Source organism: Euprymna scolopes, chromosome 22 (genome assembly GCF_053919585.1).
Source record: "Euprymna scolopes isolate OS-2025 chromosome 22, ASM5391958v1, whole genome shotgun sequence".
Taxonomy (NCBI): Eukaryota; Metazoa; Mollusca; class Cephalopoda; order Sepiida; family Sepiolidae; genus Euprymna; species Euprymna scolopes.
In genome coordinates this window covers 84,076,862-84,093,291 of record NC_136503.1, presented here as the reverse complement: position 1 = coordinate 84,093,291, position 16,430 = coordinate 84,076,862, and the positions used below count along the sequence as shown (strand labels likewise).

At 33.2% G+C, this 16,430-nt stretch overlaps 1 protein-coding gene across 1 annotated transcript in view; it reads right to left on the bottom strand.

Moving 5' to 3' along the window:
• The window catches only part of LOC145243527 (kinesin-like protein KIF6), an 89,300-nt gene extending 74,717 nt beyond the window's left edge, over positions 1 to 14,583 (bottom strand). The window contains exons 1-3 of the mRNA XM_080106495.1: positions 14,423 to 14,583; positions 9,825 to 9,934; positions 980 to 1,054 (exon numbers count right to left, since the gene is read on the bottom strand). Of these exons, the coding sequence (XP_079962621.1) occupies positions 980 to 1,054; positions 9,825 to 9,934; positions 14,423 to 14,482 (245 nt within the window). The 5' untranslated portion in view covers positions 14,483 to 14,583. The remainder of the gene's footprint in view (positions 1 to 979; positions 1,055 to 9,824; positions 9,935 to 14,422) is intronic.
• Positions 14,584 to 16,430: the final 1,847 nt, after the last annotated feature.

Here is a 16,430-nt window from a genome sequence, read left to right as displayed (position 1 = left end):
GAAAAAATAATTGTATTATTTTTATCTGTATAATTTTGTTAATTTTTATTGTATATGTTTCAATAATGTTCTTTTTTTATATTTTATTTCAATAAATCGCTTTACAATAGAAATATTAAAGAACAATAATAGTGAAAGAACTGATTTGCCTTGTCATCGCTTCCAGTAATGCTACACCAGGAGATATAATATGAGAAATATTTGGAATCCAGTCTCCCCTTGCTGTTATTTCAGATTATTTGAAACCATAGCAGCAAGTTTTAGTCCCCTCCCCATCAAGACAAGACGTTTGGGGGAAATATCAGATATTTTGTAATTCATATGCACAACTGGGAAAACAAATGACTATGACTGAAACATTTTATGGCTGTAATAAAATGCCAAAAATAGGCTATGAATTATGGATGATCCCCTTAATGTGCAACCCTAAGAGCAAATGTTACATAGCCCACTACACAATTCAACGAGCCTTCAATTGTTAAATTCTGTAAACTATGATCAATAGTTGCTGAGATTTGGAATTTATAAAATTGCCAAAAAAAGGTCGTGTGTGTGTGTGTGTGTGTGTGTGTGTGTGTGCTCATTTCTTTGGTTCTATGGGACGAAACTACATGAAAATTTGTAGACTTTTTGAAGATTATAATAAAATTTTATGCTAAAATTTTATAACAATTGGTAAAAAAGAGTCTATATTTTCAAACCAATAAAATATGCCCAAATTTGCCTACATTTGTACATATAGTGTCCTGACAGGCCAGCTTCAGTTTTGCTGCTTTGGGATGAATTTTGCTTAGGTTTTTTTGCTTGGTTGTCTCCCCTGTGGTTTTGCAGGTCACTAATATATATATATATATATATATATATATATATATATATATGTGTGTGTGTGTGTGTGTGTGTGTGTGTGTGTGTGTGTGTGTGCGTGTGTGTGTATATGTATGCAGAATCTAACAGGCATGAATAAAAAAGAACTACTTACTTATCAATAACTGGTTGAGCAACTTCATTAAAGACTGTGTCTTGTTTGGTACTTTGATCAAATACATTTTGGAATCTGAAAAAAATTGAGAAAAAGATTTCACATTTAAAAAATACCAAGTACAAGTTTAGTTTAAGATGTGAAAGGGAGATAACTTATTTTATATATATATATTTTTTTTCAACAACAATTTTTTTAATAAAGATTCCTTTCTTGTTGTGAAACAATAAAACATCGAAAAATAAGAGAGAAAATAGAGTAAGTGTCTACTTTAGGGTGCTAAATCAGTATAATTCATGCCCTTCATGAACCCAACTATTTAGAGTAGGATGGGTCAGTTTCACATAAAATTATTCCCTATCTCTTGGTTATTCTAGCTTTTTGAGGCAGTTTATTATGTTTTGTTTACCAGTAACACAAAATCTGGTTGAAAAAAAAATCTTTATGTAATCGCTTATTCCAATAAACAATCTATTTACATTTTTCTTTGTTTCTTTTAAAAATATAAGTTGAGATGAATTATCTCCCTTGATATGCCACTTTAAAATAAAAAGGGTTAGAAGGAGTGCATAGCAGCTTATGGTCAATTCACACTCCCTGGGATTTTTTTTTCTGTAATAGCAGTATTTACATAAACATTTTTACCTTTTTTTTTTTTTTTTCATCTGAAAGTCTTTTTCATACTTTAAATTTCTCAATTGACACAAGCAATAATTAAGATGAGATAATGTGGATATTATTTATAGGGAAATAACTGTGCATATAATTCGTCAACAGCAATAGTTACATTATAGCAATTTTTACCCACAAGACTTTTATAACTTATACAAGTTCTTACCATGAAAATGTACAAAGTTTATTGTTTTTTTTTTGTTTTTTTTTAAATATTGCCAGGTTTTTGTTTCTTATTGCTAAACAAATCGTATTTCAAATAAAGAGTATACACACAAAAAGTGAAGTTATTTACAGCTGTTTAAAAGCAATGTTTATGTTAACTCATGAAATACAACATATATTTTTCCTAAACATCAAATCTCATATGTACCCAGAAAAAAGACTACAACAATGGCGGACAAGTTTAATTTTCATCAAATTAACACAAAAATCACAAGAATACATTGATTGTCAAGTACCTCAATAAGATGTTAAGTTATTTTCACATCAAAGTGCATATTTTGTAAATAAGGAAAGAGACAAAGCATTCAGGCAATTTGTAATGAAAAAAAATAGCCAGTCGTTCAATATATATCAGAATCCTGAGGTGAATAGGAACACAGATTAAATAATCGTCTTACAGAATATTTTTGGAGGTAATATTATATAAGACAATCCCAGCCAAAGAAAAGAATAGTTCAATATACTTGATAGAGCAACTAAAATTTATGTTTTTTTTGTTTAAATTTCATTCAGAAAAATATAATTTTTCAGAATAGAAATTTATTGTTTGAATAAAGAATACATTTCAGAGTTTTTTTCTTAACCAATGAGTTCTCATCAGAAGAGGCGAGAAGGTACTAGGTAACATATTAGAAATGAGACGTCTAATGATAACTATATTAGGAACGAAATAATGGAGTGTCTGAGCTATGGAGTAAACAGAATAAAAGTGTATGGTGGAAAGTTGGAGAAGTAAACTGATTAAGGTGATATAGGACAAAATTAGGATTATCACATAATGGATATAAATGGGATGTAATGGGGTTGGGGGTTGCCATGATATGTTAAGGGGCACGAGTTCAATATGCATGTCATATGTGGAGATGTAAATTTGACATCAAGAAACAATAGGCGAAAAAGTGATAGGAGTTAATGATAGACGCTCTTATAAACATAAAGAATTAGGGGGTATGATGATAGAACAATGGAATTCATATGCATTAGTATATATATATTTATATTGTTGTTTTTTCCTTCTGTATGTATAATTATATATTTATACGTATAGGATGATCGCCTAAACTAATTAACTGATCATTATGATATTGGAACTTAGGAGTGGATATTGTGTGCTATATTCAATTTAATTTGGAAGAAGTGAGATATCTTTGATTTTTATGAAATTTTAACCATAAATATTAGACATCAGTTAATAAAGATTTGACAAATTTAAGTTTCTTTAGAATATTTTAACAGGATTTTAGGGAGCCAGATATGGGCACAACCTCATATTTGAAAATTCAAATATATCAGATTTGAATCTGATTCATAATCATTGATTACGAATTAAGCAAGATTTCCTGAATCAAAATTTTTTCTAAGATGCCTTAAGCTTAGCCATTTTCTAAAATCAAAATCATATCATGGACTTTGATCAAAATTGGATTAAGGATTCTACACATAAGGTTTAGTATCATTGATTTTCATTGTCGTAAGTGGACATGAATGTAGTACAAAAATGTTCTCTTCAAGGAATTAATTTTATCCTTCTGATATCTTCAGCTGATTTCTCGTATCTGAGAATTTCAAATTCCTCTTCTTTTAGTGTTAAGCTTGCATTCTCACACCAATCTGAGTGTAGAATCTGCATGGGCAGAGAAGGCAGACAAATGTTGATGGAGGGTGAGGCTATTCTGCTCAGTTTTTCTTGCCTGCTTCTTAATCTCCACCAGTCTCCTTTTTATTTCATATTGTTTGGTGCCAGATACGGATCGGCACCACAGGTGCCAGTCCAAGACTGTTGTTTAATAAGTGTGAATATCAAATCTAGTATTTTTCAAGGTGGCTTTGAGTTGGTCTTTAGATCATTGTAGAGGATGGCCGATAGTTCTTTTTTTTGCAGCTAGCTCTGTACTCAGTGTTGAGGGAGCCTGTTCTCATCCATTACGCGCCCCAACCAATGGAGCCTGTACCTCATAATGCTTATGTTGGCTATATAGTCATACCATTAAATGTTTAGTATATCTCTAAGCTTTTGCTGGTGAAATTTTTTCTTCTAATATATAGTAAAGAATGAAAATATATTTATGGCAAGAAAACTACGCAGAAACATTCATGTGACATTTCCAAAGGAAATCATCAGGCAAAATTTATTTAATTATTTAAGTAATAATGAAGTATTTCATCTAAAAACATACATTAAAGTGTCCATTGGGTTTACCTGAATTTCATTAAATCAGGGGTCGAATCTGACTGTTAGGAACCAAATCAATTCCTTGGAATTAATCAACAGATAAGGGCTTAGGATTTTTTTCTTTTTTTTTAATAACCAGATTCTACTCCAGATTCAGTATAACCAGATTGATGAAACCCGGGCACACCTAACAGACTATGTAATGTATAGTTTTTAATAAAATATTTTATATTATCTCTTGTAGAATCTACAATCAAGCATTTTATTGTTTGCTTTCATTTTCAACTAACTTATGATAAGGCTTATATATATATATATATATATATATATATATATATATATATATATATATATATATATATATATATATACTTATATATATATATATATATATATATTATTTTTCCTGTTCTGGATTTTACCACCTTTCCCATTGGATTTTTTCATATCCGTTTTTCCCTTTTTTTCTGTTTCTTGCTTTCTCAATTCCCTTGAATCCCTTCAAACTATCTCAAACTGTTAAATGACTTTTTTGATGAAAATATGATAAACTTCATATCATTTGTTTCCTGTGATGCATTAACCTGCAAAATGTATATTTTGCAACCTTCTTCCCTCAGATGAGAAGAATTGCATTTTTCGAAACCCCATAGAAAAAGGTTTTTCTTGTTTTATTTGTATTTCTTGTCGAATAATTAAAATTTTGTATACCTTCCTTAAAGTTTTATAAAGTTTTTTTCGAAAATTTTAATAAATTTACAATATCAAGATTTTTATTTTATAATATATATATGCACTAAAATTTTTGTCTATTTTTAACAGGCAAAAGCTATAGCCCATTCATTAGCAAATCTCTCGACGGTGGCAATCTTTCTAGGGCAATTGCTCTTGACATATCTAAAGCCTTTGATAGGGTATGGCATAAAGGTTTACTTCATAAGATCGCTAGCTATGGTATAGCTGGAAAAGTCTTCTCAATTATTAAATCATTTCTTTCTGATAGGTTCATAAGAGTAGTAGTTGAGGGGCAAAAATCAGAAGCTCACAGTATTAATGCCGGTGTCCCTCAGGGATCCATCCTGGGCCCAACTCTTTTCCTGATCTACATTAATGATCTTCCAAATCATATCCTTACATCATTTGTAGACATTTTTGCTGACGACACTACCATTTATGGTACCACATCTAAGACAGTAAACGACCAAGTTCTCTCCAATTCTCTCTCTTCTGATCTTGAGCACATAGTACAATGGGGAAAGGAGTGGCTGGTTACTTTTAATCCATCTAAAACCAAGCTTCTCTCTTTACATCATCAACATTCTAATCCACATTTGTCATCAATTGAAATGAATGGCTCTCGTCTTCAGGAGGCCTCAAGTTTTGACAAGCTTCTGGGCTTGACCATTACTCCTGATCTTAAATGGAACACATATATCAAATCTGTTGCCAAGGCCGCTGGAAAAATGGTGGGATCTTTCTATCGATCCAGTAGATATCTCACTGCTGATGCTATTCTCTATCTATATAAGAGCCAGGTACGTCCAAGGATGGAATACTGTTGCCACATCTGGGTAGGAGCTGCTAGAAAGGACTTGTCCTGCCTTGATAGAGTTCAAAATAGACTTCGTAGCCTCGTAGGAGATGTCCTTTTCTCCTCCTTGCAACCTCTATCTCACAGAAGAGATGTTGCGAGTTTGTCTCTGATGTATCGTTATTTTCATGGAAAGTGTTCAACTGAGCTTCAATCTATGGTCCCCCCTCGCCAAACTTTCACAAGAAACACTCGTCTAGCTGTAAACACTATCAATAATTTCCCCCACTCTTTATCTGTGCCTAAACCTAAACGTAGATTCCATGAACAAAGCTTCTTTCTTAGAACTGCACGCCTGTGGAATTGTCTTCCGTTTTCCTGCTTTCCGGCTGACTACAATATGGTTGTGTTCAAGTCTAAAGTAAATAAGTTCTTGATGAGCCGTTCCATATAAGTTATTAAATTTACCAAATTTTCATTACTAATGATTACTATATTGACCAATTTCTACTGTACACTCTTTAACCCTTATCCTTGAGTGGCCTCTGGGCCTTGATAATGTGGTGATGCCTTTGTAAAAAAAAAAAAAAAAAAAAAGAAAAAAAATTAAAACCGAGTGCTTTATGCCAAATTGATGGTTGAATTTGTTCATTTCTAAATTTAATATTAATAATACCTAACTGTGCATCAAATGGCTACCATAATACTTAATTCACTCCCCCTTATCATAACGAAAGGCCATACAAAATTTCAGTCAGATCAGCTCAATAGTTTCTGAGAAAAACTCAAGAGTAAATGCCTTGACTAATCCCTATTAATCCTTAACTGTGCATCAAACGGATACCATAATACTTAGTTCGCTGTGGATTATTATAAAAAAAAAGGCCATACAAAATTCATCAAAATCAGTCAAATAGTTTCCAAGAAAACCTCTAAAATAAATCTGGTATCATGGTGACTCATCCCTAATTGCTAACTGTGCGTTTAATGAATACCATAATACTTAGTTCGCTGCACCTTATCATGACAAAGATCCAGACAAAATTTCAGCCAAATCGACCCAATAATTTCTAAGAAAAAGTGAAACAGACAGACAGAAAGACAGACTAAGAGAAATACACACACACACACATATATATATATATATATATATATATATATATATATATATATATGATCAAACAGTTAATAAAATATGTTAAAAAACACTTTGAAATGAGTTAAAAACATATTTAATCTGAAAAGGAAATATGATATAAATGGATAGTCCTTAATTCGTGGAGTTTCGAAGAAATACTTTTCTTCTCATCAGAGGGTAGGAATTAGCAAAATGCAGGATCGGATTTTGCATGCAGAAGTATTTGATGAAACAACAAGTAAGTCAAAGATCTTACTTGAAAACAAAAAAAGTGAAGCAAAGGGAATATGGTGAAGAAAAAGATGATTACACATGAATGGATAGTCTGGTGGAAGATAAAAAATCCAAAAATTAACTGTTTGCTCATATTATAAGCTCTATTTCCTATTTGGTTTTATCGAGCTTTTACATCTGGCTGAGATAATTTTATAAATATTAATTCTTTAATATTTATAATATACTTTAATTTTACCATCTTGGATCATTTTGGTAAATTTTATTGTAATTTTTATTTTATATATATACTAGCATTTCAGCCCGTCGTTGCCCGGGTGTTTGGAGGTGTATGCTGAGCAAAAAAAAAAAAAAAAAGAGTAAATTTTTTTTTTAATTTGACCTCTATTATGACCCCTTAAAATTTATAGTTTCGGGCTCCAATCACTTTATTAAGTTAGATTCAGGTTCAAGGAACCTATATCTAAAATTTCAAGTGTCTAGACCCAAAATTGTCGGAGGAGTTTGGTAGAGTTCTTAAAGGTCAAATCGTTGAAATTTGACCCCTTAACAGCCAAATTTCTGGCTGACACCCGTCACATCGATTTTCCCAAATCTCAGTACCCGGTATTTCAAATTTCGAGTCTATAGACTAAAAATTGACAGAGTTATTGCGTAGGGAAATGTACACAGACAGACAGACAGACACGTTCACTTTTATAGATATATAGATATATATATATATATACACACACTTTTTCTAATATCTTTTTTTCCTAGTTATAATAATTATTTCTGTAAAGTCTGATGAAGTTATTGGATTGTTGATACGATTCAGTAACTGAAACATGTGTAACTGAGCAGATAAAACAATAATAAATTATATATATATATATATATATATATATATATATATATATATAATTTATATACATATATATATATCTTTGCTCTGCAATAGTATTGAGCACTCAGTTCAGGTTTTTACTAATTAACATTTTTGCTATATATATATATATATATATATATATATATATATATATTAGTGATGAGACGATTCCAATATATTTTCTGATTCTGATACAATTATCGATTCCATGCTAAATTACCGATTCCGATTTCAATTCTTCATAAATCTCTAATTATTTAATTATATACATATATATATATATATCTTTGCTCTGCAATAGTATTGAGCACTCAGTTCAGGTTTTTACTAATTAACATTTTTGCTATATATATATATATATATATATATATATATATATATATATATATATATATATATATATTAGTGATGAGACGATTCCAATATATTTTCTGATTCTGATACAATTATCGATTCCATGCTAAATTACCGATTCCGATTTCAATTCTTCATAAATCTCTAATTATTTAATTATAAGACTGTTATTTTCCCCGATTTTCATAAAAACACGTTAAATATGCAGATATTTCCTCAAATATGAAAATACATTTGTGGAGATTGATGTATAGATTTTAATTTTACTGGTATTTTAAAATCAATAAATATTTATTATTGTATCATTATTACCAGCAATGGAAGATTGATTTTACAAAATCAAATAAAAAAAAAGACAATTAAAAGAATCGTTTTGGCATCGGAAAATAGGCATAAATTTTTTTGTCATTTTTTCAAAAACCGCAAATTTAAGCTAAATTGAATGTAATTGTTTAAACAACCTATACCTTATTTGATTCGCCTTTTATTCCTCTATAATTTTACCTGTTCATATTTGACTTTTAATCGAAGTATCTCAGTGTTCACGTCAATTTAAAAGAAATAACTTCAAATCGAGAAAGCAAAAACAAACTCTGCACAATGGAAAATTGTTATTTAAATGTAACTTTAGAACATTAATTCAACACAAATACAACAGGAACACAATGAACTAGTTAATGTTTAGTAGCATAGCCCTTCTGCAATTTGACAGCCTGCAATCTTTTGGTCATTACTTGAATTAGTCTGCGTCAATACTCCAGTGAAAGCGCATCCCACTTCTCTTTGATTTTTGTCCAAAGTTCTTCGATTTGAAATTTTTAATTGACATGAACACTAGGATACTTCAATTTCAAGTCAAATATGAACAATTAAAATTATAGAGGAAGAAAAGACGAATCAGATGAGGTACAGGTTGTTTAAACAGTTACATTCAATTTAGCTTAAATTTGCAGTTTTTGAAAAAATAACAAGTGTAGACTTTCTTTTTGGCACCACTATATATAAGAATAAGAAATAATAAGACAAAAAATTTTTTATCTAATCTAAGAGAATAGAAAAAAAATTCTGTTCATTCTTGATCTTCATTTACATTGAGTGTTTCATATGATTTGATAAATTTTAGATTTTAATTTGTTAATTTTCTATATTTCATTTTTTATTTCTATTTTATTTTTGATGGAAATGAATTTGATGCATCATAATCAAATTGTGACATAAATTCAAGAGAAAATATTTCATTTTACACTGTACTGACCAAAGATTTAGGTCACAAAACCAAAACCACTACTACCATCCTCTTCAGCACTATATTAAACCTTCCTCTTCCCTACGGTGTAAAAGACAATTCTCACTCCTTAACCCTTCCTTACACATAGTCACCCTGCTTACTGACTCATCCCCTACCAGCCTGCTGCTACCATCCAAGTAGAGCACGTTGGTGCCTTTTCAACGAGAACGAGGCAGAGTTCACTGAGTCGACGTCCAGTACACACGTGTTTTGACGACTGCTATACTCATGTCATCTTACCATGTTCGCAGTGTTAACAGAAAATAAAATAATCCTTCAAATTAGTATTTGTGTTGTGTCTTATTCAAACGACATAACAGCAAATATTACAACACCATAAAAATATAATCAGTTTTACTTACTTAAATTTATAAGATTCTTTCTTATTGTTGACAAAACCTCCGGCCAGATCTTTGGGAATTGTGAATTGAAGAATGGAACTTGAACCCTCTTCATAATCGATTTCAAAAAGCTGGAAATAAATCAAATAATAGAAAAAAAAATCCAATATTAAAATTAATTTAAAGTTTCATTTAGTAGTAAATTCAAAAGTAATTTCTAAATGAAATAAAGTTTAATAACAATATCATCATCATCATCATCATCATCATTGGTTTAATATTCGTTTTACATGCTGGCATCTGTTAGACAGCTTTTAAAAAAATGACTTATAAACTTATATCTGTCCAGGTCTTTATTAATCCCTCTTTCTCTTAAATCTAGCCTTATCACTTCTTTGTATTATTCAGATTACTCAGTCCACTGATCTCATTTTAAGTATTATTTTCACAACATTTCAGTCTATGTAACCTCCAACCTCCTTCAGGTGAATCTCTCTGGAACCCTTTATTTATTTTGCCAGGGTAACATGCCCTTGTTTTATCAGTCTAAGTAATTCGCAATTCTATTTTGAGTGAGAATTAAACCTCCAACCTCTAGAAGAGTGTAACTTACAACTGAATTTTACCAAATACTTTGTCCACTATGCCAACTGATCTTGCTACCTCAACTGTTCTACACCTACTAACCAAAGAACACTCATTTATTCTTTCATCATCGTATTTGCTTAAACATCTGTTTTACATGCTGGCATGTGCTGGATGGCTTTTAGAAATTGATTTCCGAACTAACCGAAGAACTCTCATCTATTCTTTTAATGTAACCAAATTAATGATATTTTCTGTTATGCACACGTTATATTGTCCAGATTTAATATCCTTATGAGGTCATTAGATCTGTTGCGGACCAGGATATAAAATACCCTAACTCGCCACAAGAAAATAATGAAATGAATCGAATTGAAGGAAACAAAAACTCAATTGATGGATTTATTGTCGTTTATTTACTGTTGAAAGAATGAATGTTTTAGATATAACATGTGTTCATGTCCGCGTGGGTGTAACCATCATTCGTTGCGGGACTGGTGTTGTAGAAAGAAAAGGAAATGTGTGTTCATCTCACTATCGTTTGTTCGCGCATGGGAAGAGAAAGGAGTAACGTAGTGAAAATGAGAATGCTAGTCAAGCGTGTAGACAAAGACAAAGAATAGAGGGTTGACGTCAGTTAGTAGTCAGCTACGCGAAGGTGTTCTCAGGGACCAGTAGTAGATAGAGAGAGAAAGAGTGAGAATGTGTACATACGGTCTGTTAGCTTTTTGTCCCACATAGTAGCAAGTGGTGTGAGGTACGCGCCTCCCTTTCGGGAGGCGACGGTTTGTCGAACCTCTCAGCCCGAGAGCTGGTCCTAAAAGAAAGAAGTCGGATGTTGCTCTTTCTTTTATACGTTTTTCCGCTGGTATTTGCGCATGTGTGGATTTCCATTGAAAGGAAGTGACGTCATCCATGTGTGCGTACGTGTGAGTACATGTGTGTACGTTATCGTGTGTGTATATACACGTGAATGTGAGAGTATGTACGCGAACGTGAATATATGTAGGTGTGTGGACGTGGGCGCGTATGTTTGTGCGCGCGTATGTATATGACAAGTAATATAGCTTGAAATGTGAATGTGTGTTTTTGTGTGAGACTAGGAAAGGCTCGCACAGATCTAAGCCTGTCTTCAAAGCTCATATTGCACATCCACATCACATCAATCTCATATCATTTCTTTCCATGCAACACATCTCCTCAATTCACACAGGCCAGATTTCATTTCCATATGTATACACATGCCTGATAGACTCTTGGAGACATAACAATGCAACGATGAGCAAAGAAAGATGCCAAACACAGGAATTAAAGTCGTATACAAAGTAACTAGTTTTAATTGGACAGACACATACAATTACAGGTGTTGAGGTTCAGTTGCAGACATGATAAGAACATTGACGTTGAGTGCCTAGTCAGGTTGCTTCTCCAACATTCGGAGGGCAGATGATGCACACAGGTTGGATTGATTTTCACTGATTCTGGTTATTATATAAATTTAACGTAAAATGAGCACCCACTTTTGGGCCATCTAGCGTTCCACGAGACATGTCATCCCTAGCATATTTTCAAGTTTGGTAATTGAGCGGGTAGGGAAGGCGGCAAAATATGACAAATTCAATTTTTTTTTTTTGCGGTGGAGTGGGGTGGGGTGAGAATTGCATTTGAGACATAAAACAACGATAAATTTAAATACATTTTTTTTGACAGGAGAGAGGAGGAATTAAATTTTTTATGAGACCATTCTGTACTTTCACCTAACAATTTTATAAACAAAACAAACCTCAAAATATGACAAATTCAATTTTTAGGGGGAGCGGGGAAGAGATTATATTAAAAACATTAAATAACAAAAAATTTCATTGAAATTTTTTTGGAATTAATTTTTGGTAAATGTAGCCTGGTAGACCAACACACAACTTATCTTTAAAAACCTGTTTTCCAGGGTTTTCAGGTGTGCTAAAAACGAATATCGCATTTAAAATTAAGGCCGACTGTGGGAGCCTTTCGTAGTCTCACATAAAAACACGCGTTCACATCTCAAGCTATATTACTTGTCATATACATACGCGCACAAAAGCATACGCGCGCACGTCCACACACGTACATATATTTACGTTCGTGTACATACACTCACATTCAGGTGTATACACACACACGCTAATGTACACACATGTACTCACATATGCACACAAGGGCAACGTCACTTCCCCTTTCAAAGTAAATCCACACATGCGCAAAAGACCACCGGAAACAATTATAAAAGCAAGAGCAATAAGCAGCATCTTCCTTTTTTCAGATAAGCTCTCGAGCTGAGAGGTTCGACGAACCAGCCGCCTCCCTTTTGGGAGGCGCGCGCCCGTGTACGTCATGTCCCCTGCTACTATGTATGGGGCACGAGCTAACAGACAGTGCGTACACTTTATACGTTTTCTATCTCCATGGCTTGGATTGACTTTTTCTCTCTCTCTCTATACTACAATAGACTTTCTCTCTCACCAGCTAATAGCGAGAGACGGACACCAAACTGGATTGACTTTCTCTCTTTCTCTCTCTGCGACAATAGACTTTCCTTCTCACCGGTAAACAGCGAGAGATGCACGCCAAACTAAACGCGGGCGGTACCCTTTTCTTTCATGTGTTTCTTCACAAAATAAATTATAGTTCGTTTAATTCAAGTAAACGCGTTGTTCGTTCCTTCCTCAAGGCAATTCATTTTTCCTTTCCCAATTCAAATCATTTTTCCTATTTTGTACGACTGATCCAACAGTCCACTACACGACAACTAGTTTTAACGATATTGCAAACATACTTTTCCGCATGTTTCATGTCGCAAAAGTGACGGCGTAGCAGCACTAGCAGAGCTAATATTTTTTTAAAATATTATTATTATAAATAACCGAAAAAAGTAAAATAATAAATAAATAAAATAAAACATTGATTTTTTTTGTACGTGCAAGCGCACATATTCTTGAAAGTAGCAGTTGAGAAATTCGCTAAAGTTTGGTTTGTTTACCCACTCATTTGTGACCTATTTGCATAAAAAATATAGAAGTTATAAGCCTTTAAAATTCACTTCCATACCAATTCTGAGCAAAACGAAAAAGAATTTCAAAAACTGCCTGAAAAATATAACCGGTGAACCAAGTGCAAGAGATATACATACAATTGCACTTACGAAGATGGTTAGAATCTTAAAAAGATCTCTCGGTTGGAATCTATGAGATAGAAGGTGAATGTCTGGCATCCGGTAAAATGCTCCATCCACAGCTTGAAAAAAAAAAAAATAATAAAAAAAAATAAAAAGGCGCGGAAGCCAAGCAGGCAGGGCACAGCAGCAGCGCCTTTGTTTAATCAGTTAGTAACGTTTGCTTCAAATCCCTATTTACGTTAGCTTTAAACGCTTGTTATTTCAATTAAATAGTAATTTTAACACACAAATGAGTGAACAGATAGAAATGAATTGTTTGGGAATAATTTCTCTAGTGTAGTTTGACTATTTTGCAGTACAATAAAACAAACATAACAATTTAATAAACAAAAGATACCGTAAAAAATTTATTTAATTTGAAAATCCGATCTAAAAATAAAAACAGCACGGTTCAATCTGCATAAATACCAATTTCCCGTATCTGATCCGTAGGCATATACTGACGAGGACATTTCAGGCAACCGACAATCAACTAATGTCCACCAGAAACCCATTCATAAATAGGAGGTAATGCCCGGGAGGAGATGGCCTCCAGAGTCCGACCAAACACTCGATCAGCTTGCTCATGTTCAGATGGCAGGGCCTTGTGTTTGAATAAGGTATAGTCCAACTTTGTGGATTCTCCAAGGCATTACCTCCTCGCTCGTGATTGATTTATCGTTGGTCGTCTCAAGTGCAGCGACCTGAGAATGCTGACGAGTCCGTTTTCTACTATTTTTATCCCCGGCTAGAGCGTTCGCCACCGAGGAGCTGGTTTTTGTTTATTTTCAGAACAGTCGACGTCCAAAAACGAAATATTTTTAAAAATACGAAAATATATTACCGCAGTTTTGGATTTTGTTGGTTTAATTCGTGCAAAAATCCGAATCGTCTGTTTCACCATCTTAACGGCTTTCTTCTTGTTTAAGAAACCAGAAAAATAAATCACGTTACTTGTTTTTTAAAGGTTTGTTTACGTATTACACCGCCATTATCACCTAGGAGGCGTCAAGGGGCAGATAACTTTCGGTGCAACAACAAGAAATTACAATTCTAAATTTTTTAGATAAGGATTGATTATTCATATTTAGATTCTTCATACTACTGTTCTCATTTTAACTTTATTCGTGCAAATAACAAGATGTAAACAGTAGTCCGAAAAAGTCAAATAATGAGAACATCAAGAATTCTTATTTACGATCTGTAAGGAAAAATAATCTGTCTGTCTGTCTGTCTAGTGTCTGTCTGTCTGTCTGTCTGTCTGTCTGTCTGTCTGTCTCTCTCTCTCTCTCTCTCTCTCTCTCTCTCTCTCTCTCTCTCTCTCTCTCTCTCTCTCTCTCTCAGAAATTAAAATTTCGTCTTCTTTATGAAATCAAAAAAAAAAAAGCAGTCAACTGTAGCGGCGCGGATGCGACATTTCAACTTCTGTTTATTGAATACTTAATCTGACGGTTTATTATAAATGGTCGCCGACATTGTATTTATGGGAACTTTATTCTCTTCAATTCTTGTGTTAATTGCCGCTGGCCCGGAGGAAAGATGCTAGCCTATAAAGTTAAGGGTGGCTTTGTGACTGGTTTCGGATCTCCCAACTAGCAGTAATTATCACTTTCTACGTTCTTTCAAATCACAATTCAATTCCTTTTGATGGATTGATCGTTGCTATTTTTTCTGATGAGTTAAGGGCATAATAGATTCACTGATTGATATAATAATTAAGTGTTACTGTCCAGAATTATATAAGTCAACTGAATTAAAGGAATAAATTATAAGATGATCAATATCATGAATTTTGGAATATAACTTTTTGTCATTTATTCTCTATATTGCTCTGTAATTACATTGAGCTTATTATATAAAGATTGATATATAATAAGAAAGTATATTTCTACATATATATATATATATATATATATATATATATATATATATATATATATATATATATGGTAAAATGATAACATTGTCGGCCCAAAGAAAACAAGACTGCAGCTTTATTTTAAAACTTGTATTGAAAAAATCAATTCCGGTAACTTAATTATGCAGTACAGCTGACATCTATTTAATGTAGCCGTCTTCATCCTCAAGCACTGCTTTGATACGGGTCTGGAACTGAGAGCATGCCTTTTACACAAGTGTCAGTGAGAACTAGGCGAATACTCGGCAGATGGTGGCAATCAAGCTAGCTTTGGTGTTGTAGGAGGTCATGTTGGTGATATTCTTGACATATAACCAAATGAAATAGTCCAGTAGGTTTAAGTTGAGGCAGGAGGAGTACCAGTGAGAGAAAGGTACAAAGTCATAGCACTCCTTCTGAAACCAAGCCTGGATCCCTTTGAACTTGTGGGCCGACGCTGAGTCCTACTACCAAACCAAGCATCGGCCAGCAGCCACCTGATTGCACTAGGGATCACCACACCTTTTAAACACATCCAGATACACTTTCGTGTTGACTTTCAAACTGACTTCGAATAGGTGGCATGATGTGGCCCTCACTTAAAACCACAACAAAGACCATAACCGTGGCCGGAAACTTTATTTTCATCACCCTGGGCACGCCCTCAAGTGTTAAACCAACTTGATTTGCATTTTGAGGGTGCTGGCAATGGTCCTGTTGTCATAACTTGGATCAATAGAGAGCATGAGTTGTACAGCGATGCATCTCTGATCTCACTTGTTGAACATTGTGTCAAACATGGTAGGAGGCTCCTATCCCTTTTGGCTAACTGGCTAACTAGTAGATGGTCTTCAAAAAAACCCCGAAAAAAACAACAAAAAAAAAACGGTATTCATCAACTAGAAATGGAATCATGTCATCTTTTCTAGGGCAACAATTTTATAGTTCCACTCTG